This window comes from Neolamprologus multifasciatus, chromosome 4 (genome assembly GCF_963576455.1).
Source record: "Neolamprologus multifasciatus chromosome 4, fNeoMul1.2, whole genome shotgun sequence".
Taxonomy (NCBI): Eukaryota; Metazoa; Chordata; class Actinopteri; order Cichliformes; family Cichlidae; genus Neolamprologus; species Neolamprologus multifasciatus.
The window spans coordinates 31575125-31590959 of record NC_140442.1 but is presented as its reverse complement, the minus strand read 5'-3'; the positions used below and the strand labels follow the sequence as shown (position 1 = coordinate 31590959).

The following is a 15835-nucleotide window of genomic DNA, read 5'->3' as shown; positions in this document are numbered from 1 at the left end:
ACGCTGCTGCTGGAGTTGACCGGGACATCAAAACAGTAGTACATTGAGATGTTAGTCATTTGACAGCCTCACTGGCCATTCTGGGGCTAAAGAAACCAATTTGTTTAAAGCGAGGATCCAGCGAGGTGGCCAGCAACATGATGATCGTGCTTTGCAGGTTTTGAAACTTTTCTCTTAGGAGCCGGATGAAGTGCTCACCCAGTTCCTGTGTCAGTAGGACTGTTGACTGCTTTGCCTACTCCAGAATCTGCTCTACCATTTGTCATAATACTTGATACCTGATATGCTTTTTTCCTCTGACAACTAACAGTGGCTTCATTAAAGGGTGAGAGAATGGACTAGAGACAAATGGGCAGGTAACAGGTAGACATCACTGTTAACGGATGTCCACATATCTGCCTTAAACTGCTGCTACATTGTTGACCACAGTTGTACAATAGCTAACAATAAGTGTCTGTGAAAGTTGACTAGATTTTGGAATGACCCTCAAGTGAAAACTCCAGCAGTGCACTTTTTGGCATCATATTGGCTGAACCTGAAGTTCCACCACACAGAAATTGACACACACACACACACACACACACACACACACACACACACACACACACACATATATATATATATATATATATATATATATATATATATAATATCTGTTTTGCAAAGATTACTATGGTCCTGGGGATGTTTGGACCTAAGAGTAGTGTGGTGGACTGGGAACTTTGAACGTTCATATAAATATAACATGTTTTATGTATCTACTTTTGGACGAGGAAATACTCCCTCTGAAATATCAGCAAGCCTTACTGTAGTGCTTGAAAACTACAGAGCGTTAATAGTGGCAGCAAAACAGAACTGAGCTGTCAGTGATGTCAGGATGCTTAACCTCAGCCCAACTTTATCAATGAGCAGCAGCAGAAAACTAAAATTTTTCTCTCATCCTTGTGGTTTCCTTAGATATGTAGCATCACACTCTGGTCAGCAAACTTTAGTGCAGATGAGTGAATGTTCAAAGAGTAACAGGATGTACCATTTGGATTTACTGCATGTATAACCTATAAGTCTTGATCTCTCCTCTGTGTCCAGGCCACAGTTGGACTCATCCGGAATCTCGCGCTGTGCCCAGCTAATCAGGCGTCACTGAGAGAGGCAGGAGCAATTCCACGACTGGTGAACCTGCTGCTCAAAGCTCACCAGGATACACAAAGACATGCCTCCTCTACACAGCACACATACCAGGTATGGAGAGCGCACACACACACACACACACACACACACGGAAATTCAGCCACCAATCTTCACATAAGTAAGGAAATGAGGGTATGTAGAAAGAAAACAACAGGAATGCAGGTTTCATCTGTGATGCGGGTTTGGAATTTAGACATGCATAAGTAGTACAAGTACAAAGACACATTCGCTAAAGCAGAAATGTTGAACCTGGAGTGAGCCGCTCTCTTTGGTATCATTTAGTGCTGTAGCACCCACTACTGATGCACAAACATTGAATCTCAACAAGTTATTCAATGTTTATTGCTCACAGGTGAGCTGTGACATTGATTTAATAATCTAAGTTAAGTTTAGATTTCAGTTTTTTGGAGCCTAGACTTCTGCAGTTGATGGTGACAGTTTATTCTAAACATATATAAGGACTAGATCGTTCATCTTCAGTTTTTCATATTAATCTCTGTTTTATTCCATTAGGTTTATAATTTGTGACTTTTTGTCAGTGAAAGTTATAAAAGCTGTTTTATCATTATAATAATATTAACAATAATAATAATACATTTTATTTATAGGTGCCTTTAAAGACCCTCAAGGTCACATCGCATTAGTACGAAAAAATAAAAAAATAAGGTATAAGAAAAATAAAAAACAAGTACAAAAGTATAAAAGCTAAAAAAGGTAATAAAAAATTGACTAAAACGGAATCATGATGAAGGTGATGATGCAATTTTGAATAGATGAGTTTTGAGATGTGATTTAAAAGTAGAGAGAGAGTTTGCAGTCCGGGGATCTGGAGGAAGTGCATCCAAAATCTTGGGGGAGAACAGCTAAAGGCTCTGAGTCCCATGGAAGTCAGGTGAGCAGGTGGAAGAGACAGAAGGGAAGCTGAAGAAGAGCGGAGTGTACGAGGGTAGCTTTAAGTTGGTGAAGTTCAGAGGAAAACTATGGGGCAGAGAGAGAGAAGGAAACGGTTCGAGTTCTGAAAGTAATTGTGCAGTTTTGCTTATTTGTGTACAGTGGGAGACTAACGCTGAATAAAACTACAACAGTATATTGGTGTTTGAAGTCAACTATTTGATCATGAACAGTGACATTGTTGGAACCCTCTGACACTGAGAATCCTTGGCATCACATTTTACAGTATTTATGTTGCTTTTCTAAATCTAACCAAGCACCTACTAACAATGATATGTCAAAAAATAAAATAAAACAAAAATTCTAATAATAATTCTTCTACTGTATTTAGAGGTTCCTCTGCTTTGTTTCTTTGCTTGATGGTTGTATGCCTGACTTTCTTCACTTTTCCTGGTTTCAGGACGGCGTTCGCATGGAGGAAATAGTAGAGGGCTGCACAGGAGCGCTTCATATTTTGGCCAGAGACCCTATAAACAGAGGAGAGATTGCCAGCATGCAGACCATACCACTGTTTGTACAGGTACATTCACATTAGGGGTGGGGGAAAAAATCGACACTGTGTAGCATGGTGATATTTTGTTTCTAATAATGTATGGATACAGGGACAGCAGAAATCGATATTTTGTTACAAAAAGGTTTTTGTGCTCTGACTTCAGAGCATGTTGATCCTTTTTCTGAGCAAGAATCCTGACATTCCTTCACTGTCCAAATGTGTTTAACTTTTTTATGGCAGCAATAAACATGACAGTTTACTTATTTTAATTTAAGACATGTTTTATTTTAATTAAGTTTAAAACTTTTTTATTTAATGTAAAATTATATTTTGTTTTAATTTACTTTCAAATTCTTCAGTTGCTGAAGGGGCTGCATAGTTTTCATAAACTGTATAGTTCAGAATAGCTATAATTGTACCAGATGGTTGATTCAGTTAAGTTGGACTAGACTGTAATACAAACCGTTCAGTTTGTCAACAATCAAACTGAAATGAGAGAAAGACTGAGTGTGAGACTTTGATATTAGAGAAAATGATGATTGATAAAGTTTACCTTTATGTACAGAATCTGAATATCGCAAAATATTTAATTGCAATAATATCGTATTGTGCGTTAAGTTTTGTGATAATATCATATCGTGGGATGTATGGTGATTCCCACCTCTAATTCACATGCATGCATATTCAATTCAATTTTATTTATAAACTGCCAACTGGTGGTGGCTGTAGCTCAGGTGGTAGAGCAGGTCAGATGGTTCGATACTAACCCCATGTTGCTCTCCAATGCATTCATCGGAGTGTGAATGTGTGTGAATGTTAGACAGTAAGCACTAAACAGTTTAAAAAAGTGCTTGTGTGAATGGATGTGATTGGGTGAATGAGTTAGTTGTATAAAGCACTTTGAGTGCTCAGATAGAGTAGAAAAGCGATATATAAGAACCAGTCCATTTACCAAATCACAACAATAGTCACATCAAGGCGGACATGTCATTAAGATCACAGGCTCCTACAGAAACTGCTGACTTTCTTGCTAAAACATTTGGTTCCCGTACCACTAAATATACACTGTGGAGTTTAAAGCCAGTGGGATTTCATATATTTCCATCCTAAATATAAATGTCTAGTTAAAGTTGTAGATTTGAACATCAGTTTTTCTGTGACAATTCAATTCAATTCAATTTTATTTATATAGCGCCAAATCACAACAAAAGTCGCCTCAAGGCGCTTCATAGATACAAAGAAAAACCCAACAATCATATGACCCCCTATGAGCAGCACTTTGGCAACAGTGGGAAGGAAAAACTCCCTTTTAACAGGAAGAAACCTCCAGCAGAACCAGGCTCAGGGAGGGGCGGGGCCATCTGCTGCGACCGGTTGGGGTGAGAGAAGGAAGACAGGATAAAGACATGCTGTGGAAGAGAGACAGAGATTAATAACAGATATGATTCAATGCAGAGAGGTCTGTTAACACATAGTGAGTGAGAAAGGTGACTGGAAAGGAAAAACTCAATGCATCATGGGAATCCCCCGGCAGCCTACATCTATTGCAGCATAACTAAGGGAGGATTCAGGGTCACCTGGTCCAGCCCTAACTATATGCTTTAGCAAAAAGGAAAGTTTTAAGCCTAATCTTAAAAGTAGAGACTGATGTTTCTAGACAAAGTATTTCAACTTCATCTTTCATGAATATTAAATGACTAAATGCAAAAGATTATACGAGTACCTAAAACTACTCGATAAAACAGAGATAATGTGAGTCCTGCTCAGAGCCCTCATAGCTGAGTTCTTCGTCTTTCGTTCAATGAATACCTCTAGGATGATAATGTTGTTACAAAAATTAAATTGAACATGTGTAACTGTGGTGCATAGACCACAGTTGGTAGGGCCATCCACATGCCCTTGCTGGCTGTGATGAGCAGCCATCTGTCCCTCCTTTTTATTACACTACAGTCGTTACATTTCATGACACATAACCATACACAAAGGACCTTTGGGGGTAGGTTTGTTACCCAGTGGTTGATGGGCGGAGCTGCCGAGGCAGTCCTAATCACGTCTTCACTGGTGTCAATTTTACATGCACCTTAGACATGGAGGGTTTGGGGGGAGACGTGTAGATGAGCACTCTTGACCAGGGTCTCATGCTTGTGTCAGTTTTAATAGCACTCGAGTTATACTATAAGTCATACTCACTATTTACAGCTCATATACTCCCGTACACCAACACATGCAAGCAAGAGGCCACTTTAATTAGCAGGCTGGTAATTGGAATGGCTGCTCCAGTCCAAAGATATCCTTGAAGGGCACAAACTTAAGGGATATTTTCCTATTAAATAACCTAAAAAATTACTGACTGTTCCTTTAAATCAGACACATGTGTCAGAAAAAATAATACTCAAGTACAGTACAGATACTTAAAAATTATACTTCATTACAAAATATTTGTACTTCTCACCTCTGAAACTCACACAGGGAAAACATGCAACCCAAAAAAGAATACTTGCTGGCATGGCAAACATGAATTAAGTGCATCTTGCCTTCTTTGTGATTTAATAAGACGTGCCAAAAACACACGAAGTATACTCAGTAAGGAAAACACCTCTGACGGCGAACGTTTCCTGCTCTGTGCTTCACACAAAAACGCCAACTTTAAAAATTCTGACAATTCTGATCGGATTCTCACGACACTGGCATCAGTGTGTAAGTGGACTCTTACTTATATAGAGCTTTTCTAATGTAACTTAGCACTAAAATGATTTTTTACTACAAGCCTCAATCACCTATACAAAGCATCTGCACTGATTTAGGTACTAATGTTTTTGGTAATAAGGATAGCCAAAAAAGTAATGTGTGTTTATGTATCCATGTGTCTGTGTGTGTCTGTCCAGCTGCTGTATTCGTATGTGGAGAATGTGAAAAGAGTGTCTGCAGGAGTACTGTGTGAGCTAGCCCTGGACAAACACTCTGCAGAGCTCATAGATGCAGAAGGAGCATCAGCACCACTCATGGAGCTGCTGCACTCAAACAACGAGGGAATTGGTAGGTTCTGAAAATTTAGCAGGACAAAAACTTGTTGCTTGAAACAACAAAATTCATCCGACACCTAAGACGTTATGTTCAATTTTTATTTCAACTATGGCTTTTTATTCTTTTGTAAGTTAAGAAAAAAGGAGTTCAAGGCTTTTTGGTAGTAAAACGGTGAATGTGGGAAAAACCTGTCAGTGTATCATGAGTGCTATTTGCTGGATTTAATAATGGGGGAAACTGGAAATGTAGCTTATGAGTCATTTAGTAGGCCATGCTAATTGTGCCTGTTAAAATACCTCAGATGTATCTGTAGCTCCCTCCCACCACTTTGACTCTTTTGGACTTACCTTCCACATCTGCTACAGATATTCCTCCAGCCCCTTGTTCTTCTGGTTTATTTCGTGCTCCTTAAAAATAATAATAAAAAAGGAAAAGAAAGAAAAGGTAAAGTGGAATTGTAAATGAGGCAGCATGGTGGTGCTGGTTAGCACTGTTGCCTCACATCAAGAATGTTCTGCTGAATGGATGCAAAGACAGGAACGTTGATGCAGACTAAATGGGTGGATTTGTAAAGGGAATGAACAGCAGACATACAGGATAACTACAAATACCTGGGTCTCCCACAGGCCAATATGAACTATGATAACAATGTGCAAATCTCAGCAACAGCCAAATGGCTCCAGAAGATGAGGCAGGTTTTGAGAACCCAGATAAATGCTATGAATAAAATCCAAGCCATGAATACATAGACCCTACTAGTCATCACATACTCAGCAGGAATAATTAGATAGCCACAGCAGGATATAAACACCACTGATGTCAAGACAAAAAACTCCTCACAGTGCATTGAGGTCTCCACCCAAAGTCCAGCACCTTGAGCCATGAGGATGAGTGAACGCCAGAGCCAGGATGAGTCCAGGATGAAACATTTAGAGTCCACAAATCTGCTCCAAAAATGCCTCAGGCAGCTGAAAACAGAAGGTGAGGAGGAGCAGCAGTTATGGACAGCCAAGCACCTACATGCTATGGGTCATTGACAGAGTAAGTAGCAGACATCAAGAAATCCTACCAGCAGTTATTAAAGCCTGAACTAAAAGCAAAAAGGTTCCGATCATGGCAGCACAAGAACAGGTCATAAGCACCACAGAGTTGGAGTCTAACACGCCTGTTAGGACGCAGGCTGTGCATAGGTGCCCTGGAGGCTATCCAACTAATGGTAGCATGATGTAACACTCAAGCTGGGACCTTATACACTGAGAAGCACAACCAAATGTCTGGGGTCGTATATAGGAACACTTGTGCAGCATATGGACAAGAACACACCAAGATACTACCAATGGTTGCTGAGATGAACAGGATTAAGGTGGGATTGCAAGCTCCAGACAAAAAAGCAGCTGTAGGCCAATGAACTAGACCAGGAGCAGAAACCACAGTTGTGATAGATGTGGCAATCCTGTCCAACAACAACTGGACTAGTTCTGGTAAATGGACTGGTTCTTATGTAGTGCTGTTCTACTCTACCTGAGCACTCAAAGCACTTTATTCAACTATTCATACAAAACGTTTATACATTCCTAAGAGCTTTCTATCTAACATTCACACACATGCAGACTGGAACAGTCATCGATTTAAACACTAAACTTCCACTAAACATTACACCAACTACCACGAAATCCAAAAGTGCTGCTGAAGGAATATCTGTAGCAGATGTGGAAGGTAAAGTCCAAAGTGGTCCCAGTGGTCGACTTGAAGAGTTGCTCCAGCAGATTTAAGGAACAAGATTGGAGGTCTGTATCCAAAAGAGTGCAGTCAAGATATTGTGCAGAGCTCTCAACAGGCCCCATCTATTCAATTCAATTCAATTCAATTCAATTTTATTTATATAGCGCCAAATCACAACAAATGTCGCCTCAAGGCGCTTCATAGATACAGAGAAAAGCCCAACAATCATATGACCCCCTATGAGCAGCACTTTGGCGACAGTGGGAAGGAAAAACTCCCTTTTAACAGGAAGAAACCTCCGGCAGAACCAGGCTCAGGGAGGGGCGGCCATCTGCTGCGACCGGTTGGGGTGAGAGAAGGAAGACAAGAGAGGTTTAGGAACACACACACACAGTCCATCATGGATCTATATGCATACACACTTCTGTAACACAGAAGCTTCCTTACACTCAAAATATGTTCATTCGTGAAAGGACTTGATAATTAATTCTGTTTGTAAATACCTGATGTTGCCATCTCCCTGCAGCTACCTATGCCGCAGCAGTGTTGTTCCGCATTTCGGAAGACAAGAGTTCCGACTACAGGAAGAGAGTGTCAGTGGAGCTTACACATTCGCTGTTCAAGCATGACCCTGCTGCCTGGGAAATGGTAAAATACCTATGTTTATGGATGTCTGTGTGCTTTTGCGTGCAGAGGTGTTGGCACAAAAGCCATACCCACTCTTAATAATAATAATAATGATGGATTGGATTTATATAGCGCTTTTCAAGGCACCCAAAGCGCTTTACAATACCAGTATTCATTCACTCTCACATTCACACACTGGTGGAGGCAGCTACAGTTGTAGCCACAGCTGCCCTGGGGCAGACTGACAGATGCGAGGCTGCCATAACGCGCCAACACCAGTAGGCGGTAGGGTAAAGCGTCTTGCCCAAGGACACAACGACCAGGACAGAGAGCCCAGGGATCGAACCAGCGACCTTCTGGTTACAGATATGCTTCCCAACCCCCTGAGCCACTCTTAAAGAGTGTTAACCTCATTTTGGTTTGTCTTAATCATCTGCGGACTAACTTCCAACCTGCTCTTTCTTAGCAAATAAGGCAGATAATTACTAGTTGACTTGACAGATTCAGAAACTTAGCGTGCCTGTCTCCTTTTAGATCTACTAATATTATTTATTTGCTGTGGTATAACTGGAAGTCATCAGATTTTATTATTAATTAATTTTATTATTTGACTGTGGCCTAAGGTTTATACTGTTAAAGACTAATTATGTGATAATACATCGCAGGCCATATTATGCAGTGATTCCTCTAGGGGATAACTAAGTGATGTAATGTATTACATTTAAATAATAGGTAATGTTTTACTTTATTCGAGTAAAATGTATTATTGTATTTATGTCTAACAATGTCTTCGCAGGCCCATACTTCAGTTCCTTTGGAGCCTACGTATCTTCCAGATGGTAAGTACTTTGATACACAAGGAAATTGTGTTTCAGAGCACATTGTGTTTTCCAAAACTTCAAAATAGGATTTTGTATCTTACCCTGTTTGTTTACTTTTTGTGATAAAATATCAATTGGTGTGAACTGAGCTGCAAGCTCTTGTTCTATTAAAATCCAATCTATATTGGTTTCCCTGCCCAATGTTTGCCTAATCAAGCCATTTCAATTCAATTCAATTCAACTTTATTTATATAGCACCAAATCACAACTGCCGGCTGCCCCGGGCTGCTGTGGGCCCCGGTCCAGATGAGCCTGGGCCCCATAGCCTTGATGGATTCCAGGGAACGGGGGTGCCTGCTGGGCTCAGCGGGGAAGCTATCAAAAGCCTTCTGTGCATCTAAAGATTTAGCCGATACAGGATTTGTGTTATTTCTGTTTAGCCACAGCAGGAGTAGTAATCTCCTCATATCATCCTAATATTATATTCTTGACAAACCCTACTTGATCTTTATGAATATTTTGTGGTAGTACAACCTCCAGCCTTGTTGCTAATACTTTGGATAGAATTGTGCAATCCACATTGGTTAAACCTATCACCCTGTAAATACCTGGATCAGTTAAATCGCCTTTTGGAGTGATATTACTGCCTAAATACAACTTACAGGAAGCAGTCCATATCCAAAAGCTTCATGTTATACTTAAGTAAAAATTAACATAGCAAATCTATAAATTTGTGATAAAACTGCTGAGAAGCTGAGCTGAGATTCCCGGTGTCCTTCTGGTTTTCATTGCATGGATAGCTTCCTTTACATCTGTCTCTGTTAGGGGGATTTCCCCCCTGTGACATTTGTGGTATTGTCGTTTTATCAAAGAATGTGTTCAGCAGGTCCATACTTACTTTGTTATCAGACGTGAAGTCTTGATAAAATATTTTAAAAAATCATGTTGATCTCCAAAGAGGATATAACTAATTTATCATCCTTTTCATTGCCGTAACAACATTCTGGTTGTCTATTTGCTTAAGTTGTCTGGCTAATAGTCTGCCTGTCTTCTCACCATTCTCATACAAATTTGTTTTAATTTGTATGACAGCTGATAACTATTTGCTGATAGCTGCCAACATCTGTGAACAAATATAATTCCATAAAGTTGTTCTATATAGTGAGTAACTGTTGATATAGAGCATTATTAAATTCATTGCTAATGCAATCATATGGCACTCTGACTTCTGAGGAAATGCTTGATGGCACTCATCATCAGAAAGGTTGCCGACCCCTGGTCTATATACTTCCCTCCATCATACAATCTGATACAATGAAACTGTAACAGTTTGTATCCATGTTGGTGTGGGGATGGCATTTAAAATTTCCAAAACAAATTTAAAATTAAGAGCCATAATGGAGGTGAACTGAAGGTTTTGATTTGATAGTGCTGACAGAAAATCCTCATTGTAACACTAGGAGCAGTGTTTTTAATTTTGAAGAGTAAAAATACAAACCGGTCACTCAGGTTATGTCTGTCTCTGCATCTCAGAGTTAGATGGCTCTTACCCCCCATATGGCTATGCTGATCTGCCACTGGACACCCTGCCGCTAGACCCCGACCTCCATGAGCCCTACATTCCTGACATGACTTATGATCCAAGACAGACCTACCCTGAGCCACTCTAACAGGTAATCATACCGATGATGTGTACTTTCTGTCCAGGTTAAAGTGTTATTGTGAATGCACACACAGTTGCTAGTGGTCAGACCGAATATATAGCCATATAAGAAGCTCACTGTAAATGAGAAGAAGGTTATGCCCAGTATGTGTTCACCCACTGGTTTCTGGATTTTGTATTTCGAGACCTCAGTGTTCTCACGTTAGACTGCCATGTTGTTGTTGTTTTAACCAGAAATTAGCTGATAACTTCCATAACTAACATCCATAAATTGTACAACCCAAATGAACCCAAATGCAGACACAGGAAGGCAGGTGGAAGTTAACAAAAGGCTAGCCCTTTATTCAGCTGATGCAGAAAGCCAGAGGCCAACAGGATTATAAGGACAAATCGAACTCAACTAACTCTTGGCACGGAACCACACGGAAACTAAGACCAGGGAACTGAACAGTATGCACTGACCAAGGGGAGACTAAGATATATTGCAGGGTACCTTTATCCTTCAAGCTTGCGTTGTCTACCAGAGGCCTTGGAGCTTGAAGGTCCTGTGCAGTATCTTTGCTGTGCCAGGATTGCGCTCTTCTGGACAGAGATCTCAGATGTTGCTCCAGGGTTCTGCCGGAGCCACTCACCTCCACTTCTTCTTGAGTACTTCTCTGAGCCCTTAATTCTTCTCAGTGAGAGCAGTTTTTCTTCTGAATGTTGGAACACTGAGCTACTGGTTGTTTTGCTATCAATCTGGATGCTGGGTAGCGAAGAATCCATAGGTCCCTTCCGCTGGGGTTACTTGCATAGCAGCATTCCAACAATTCCAAAAGCGCCCTATTTTAATCTCTTGCCCACCTGTGCCTTCTTGTTCCAGTAGCCCACTGCTCATCAGTGTGTTTTAACAACCCCAAACACACCTCCAAAAAGACCAGTGCCTTGCTAAATAAAGTAACTTGACTGGCCAAGCATGTCTACAGACTTCAACCCTACTGACCATCTGTGGGGCATCCTCAAATGGAAGGTGCAGGAGCGCAAGGTCTCTAACATCCACCAGCTCCATGACGTCATCAAGGAGGAGTGGAAGAGGACTCCAGTGGAACCCTGTGACGCTCTAGCGAACTCCATGGCCAACAGAGTTGAGGCAGAGTTGGAAAATAATGGCTGACACACAAAGTTGACACTCTGGGCACAAGTTAGGCGTGGACTCACTTTTGTTGCCAGCAGTTTAGACATTAATGACTGTATGCTGAGTTATTTTGAGGTGACAGCAAATTTACACTGTTATACAAGCTGTACACTGACTACTTTACATCATATATGGACAATCTAAATATCACATTATAGTTTGCATCAATATATCCAATATATCGTGTCACATTTAACCTCTGATCTCACTTTAAATTTCACATGTGCCATTTTTCAAATTGGCACAAGGTAACTAAATGAATATATACAAAATACAATAGTATCACTTTAAATTACTTACTGCCCATAAAGTGGGCTGCACTGCTGGAGATTTGCACTCCTAGTACTTCTCATTACTGTACTTTTTACTGTATTATGATAATACAGATAATATATTTTTTGTAATAATAACACTCAGTTTATCATTCTTGAACATTTGCTCTTTTGTGTTGCAGAAAAAAACACGCTGACAGAAAAAGAGAGCACTAATAAATCACAGGAAGAAAGCCTGAGCGTTGGATGGAAGATTGGAGGAATCAACCTTTTCCAGCACGGGAAAAAATCCCATTTGGAAATCAAGAACTATTGAAATTGGTTGGTTATCTAAACAATGTTTATTGTTGTTGTAAATGAAAGAAATCTAACTTTATTATAATGTTTTACTGTTGGGGGAACATGGAGGATATCTGATGTTTTCAGGCATTGTTACTTGGGTAACTTTTTGAAGCTATTAGATAGGTCAAAGTGCTTTACAATGACAGTTGAGACATGTGAGACAACCTCAGCTGAGAATCCTTACCAAATGTTTTCATCTGCAAAGATCTAGAAACAAGTCAGAAAACTTTAATCGGTTGAACTTTATCACATGAGTGCTAAAACGTGATGCAATGTCTGACAGCTCATTGCTTTAGATTTCTCTCCCCATGTGTATTGCATAAGAAAAATATATGTTCCATTCGCCTGTTAAAAATAAAAAAACAACATGCTGCTAGAGTAAGGGTTAGGTTCTATGCTTGTATAGTGAATATGCATTCGGACATCCAAATTAAAATCATATCACAGGTCAAGTGTTGGTCAAAAATTCATATGCAGTGGAGATAAAGTCCGGTTATTGGAAGTTTGCTAGTTTACATCTTAAATCTAACTTGACCCTAACCATACCATACATGGTTCACTGGTGAAACTGCAGGTGGTTCAAATTTATACTTAACTCTGACCCAGAATACTGATTCAACAGCATTACTCATCATGAAAAATTTGAGGTCTTGTGAATACGAAACATTTAATAGAAAACATTTTCCTCCTTATTGGCGGTATTGGTGCCAAATGCTACCCGTGTGTCCTCGCCTTAAGCTGCTGTCCAGTAGATGTCTCCTGCGTGTATTTGAACAGTGCACATGTCCAAGGGTGTCCATGTGTGGTTGTTGCATGGTAATATATTGTGTACTCATTGAAACAGTCCTCACCTTTACAAACAGTGATTTGAAAAACAAACAACACACACACACACATCTGGGTTTAACAAACAATTTTGAGCACGCCAACCATTTGCAAAACTTGTGAATGACAAAACCAACCATGGTCCCAGCTTTACTTTCAGTAAGAAGATACTCTTGTCAGGTTAATTGCAAATAACCTCCACTTCAGTGTCAGACAACAAAGCTCACTTTTACAAATTACCTTTGTAGCAAGGGGCGTGTCCAATATTTCAGTATTTTCAACATGAAACTTGTCTAACTGTATGTCTTTGGAAATGGCGACAGGTGGTGGTGGTGTTGCAGAGCGTAATCATACAGTTGCAGGCAGAATTTTACATCTTCATCATTTTTGGCTTGATTTCTTTGAACTGTTTTCTTTTCAAGGTTGGAATAAATTGTAAATGTTTCTTTCCAAGCTCCTTAGACCATGAATTGTAAAGCATAAATCTTTAATGACTTTAAAGAAGAAGAATTGGATGAGCAGGTTTGAACTTATATTTTTATTTTCTCTAATCCACAACAGGGTTAAAGGTACACAAGCAGGGCAAAAAATATACATACATTCACTTAAATCTTTTAATAATTTGGTAGTTTCTTGTTGCCCATATAAAACGACACTTTTGACACTGAACTGACCAGCAGTGTTGCCAACTCCTCAGTAAGGAAAATCGCTATTGGCTGTCCTAAAAGTCGCTAGAAGTCGCTAAATGACGTCATCACCTAATTTGCATAATTGGTCATGCTAATGTAATTGTAACCTACGTTGTTGGAGAGAGAAATAACATCGTGGACGAGACATAAAGGGAGTAAAAAATGTCCTAAATGCATTTAGAGTTTATTTAGAACTACAAATTAAATTTATTTTAGCAATTATAGTTTTTTTAATGTCACAATTCCAACCCTGCTCCTTTACCCGGGCTTGGACCGGCAAAAGTGACCCGAAATAGGCACTCTGGTGGAGTTACTGTGTGTGTGTGTTTATAAGTAGTTTTAAACCTGATCCACAAAACAGCATAAGAGTAAAAGAGTAAAAGAAGAACTGACTGCGTTACAGCACCCGCTGCTTGTTGAGAGTAAAAGCGATATGCGCTTTCACGTCTTTTTTTAGGGGGTCTGAAAACTCGCTAAATATAGCGACAAAGTCGCTAAGTTGGCAACACTGCTGACCAGTACTCAGAAAAATGGGAGCTCAGTAACTACCTTGGAAAGAGAATTGTAGATTTACATAAAACATGTACATGTAACTGGAAAGGTTTCTGACGTGTCATCACTTTGCCATGGTCTTGAAAATTACCCAAAGCGTCACCGTTGGATCACACAAAATTGTTCAGACGTTCAAAAATAACTCAGGAACCACCAAAGCTGAAGCCTGCCATGAACAGGGAACTATTGGAATACCAATGCCACTTTCCATAGTAAGCTAGCTTTACATTGCTATGGACAGAGAATGCTGACCAAGACCCCTGCTCCAAAATCAGCACCTTCAAGCTCAACTGAAATTTGAAGCAGCCTACATGGACAGACCGAATGCATCTGATCATAAAAGTTATGATCAGATGAGATGCAGATTGAGCTTTTTGGCTGCAATGATAACTGGTAGACTTCTGTTCAAAGATTTGCAAACACTAGTTATAGGAATGAAGGTCATGGTAATTTGAGGTTTTTAATTACATCTTTGAACTACCCTTTTTCTAAAGTGGAATGATTGTTCAGCATCTTTAATGAGTTCAAAAAGCAAGAAAAATTTGAATTTATTTTTGATTCTTCTTTAATCCACATAGTAAACAGTTAGGTCCAGTTTTGACAGAGATTAATTTTACATGAAACAACTCAGATGCAGGTGAAGACTTTCAGCTTTAATTTAGTGGGCTAAACAAAAACATTGTGTAAAAATGTCAGGAACTAAAACATTTTTAACACAATCCCTTCATTTCAGGGATCAAAAGTAATTGGACAAACTAAATAACTGAAAATAAACTCTTCATTTCTGACACTTGGATGAAACCCCTGTTTTGGCAATGACAGCCTGAAGTCTATGTTAGACTTTGATATGAATACTCCTCCTGGAAAGTGTTGGTTGGCTGTTTTGAAGGAGTTTCTCGTCACTGTGGAAACCAGTCTGCAATCATCCACCACTTTCTTTCTTTCTCTTTCTTTCTTTCTCAGGATGTGCCAAACTCTAGATTTTGCCTAATATTGTAGGACTTTCTCGGATAGTTTTTTTTCTGTTTTCACATCTTAACGATGGCATGTTTCACCTGCATAGAGAGCTACTTTGACCGCATGTTTTCTGTCCACAGCAAAATCTTCTCAATTCTCACCTCAAATCAACTCTATCTGCTTAAATGATAATGACACAATGAAGGAACTGCCCACACCTGTCTATGATATAGCCTTTTAGTAAATTCTCGAATTACTTTTGTCAATTTAAAAAATGGTTGACACATGTAAAAGAGCTGAACCTCCAAAAACCTTCATCCCATTGGAATGTGGATATGAAAACTGAGAGTTTACATTCTGTCCATAAATGTCCATAAATAAATATAAATAAATAAATATAATTGGAACATGTTTCAGTCAACAGGTAAAAAAACCCCCACGAAACTTGTGTCAGTGTCCAAATATATATATGGGCATACTTTTGACCCTATGTTGTGATTCTGTGTTTATTAACGCTCCTGCAGCCATTCTCTCA

The 15835-nt window shown here is 39.6% G+C and overlaps 1 protein-coding gene across 2 annotated transcripts in view; it reads left to right on the top strand.

Annotated features, from left to right (window-relative positions):
• Positions 1 to 10499, top strand: part of LOC146520858 (junction plakoglobin a-like) — a 96848-nt gene extending 86349 nt beyond the window's left edge. For both annotated transcript variants that reach the window (XM_085155614.1, XM_085155612.1), the window contains 6 exons: positions 1087 to 1239; positions 2540 to 2659; positions 5518 to 5668; positions 7905 to 8026; positions 8802 to 8844; positions 10360 to 10499. In XM_085155614.1, coding sequence (XP_085011740.1) covers positions 1087 to 1239; positions 2540 to 2659; positions 5518 to 5668; positions 7905 to 8026; positions 8802 to 8844; positions 10360 to 10496 — 726 coding nt within the window. In that variant the 3' untranslated portion in view covers positions 10497 to 10499. The remainder of the gene's footprint in view (positions 1 to 1086; positions 1240 to 2539; positions 2660 to 5517; positions 5669 to 7904; positions 8027 to 8801; positions 8845 to 10359) is intronic.
• The last annotated feature ends 5336 nt before the right edge of the window (positions 10500 to 15835 follow it).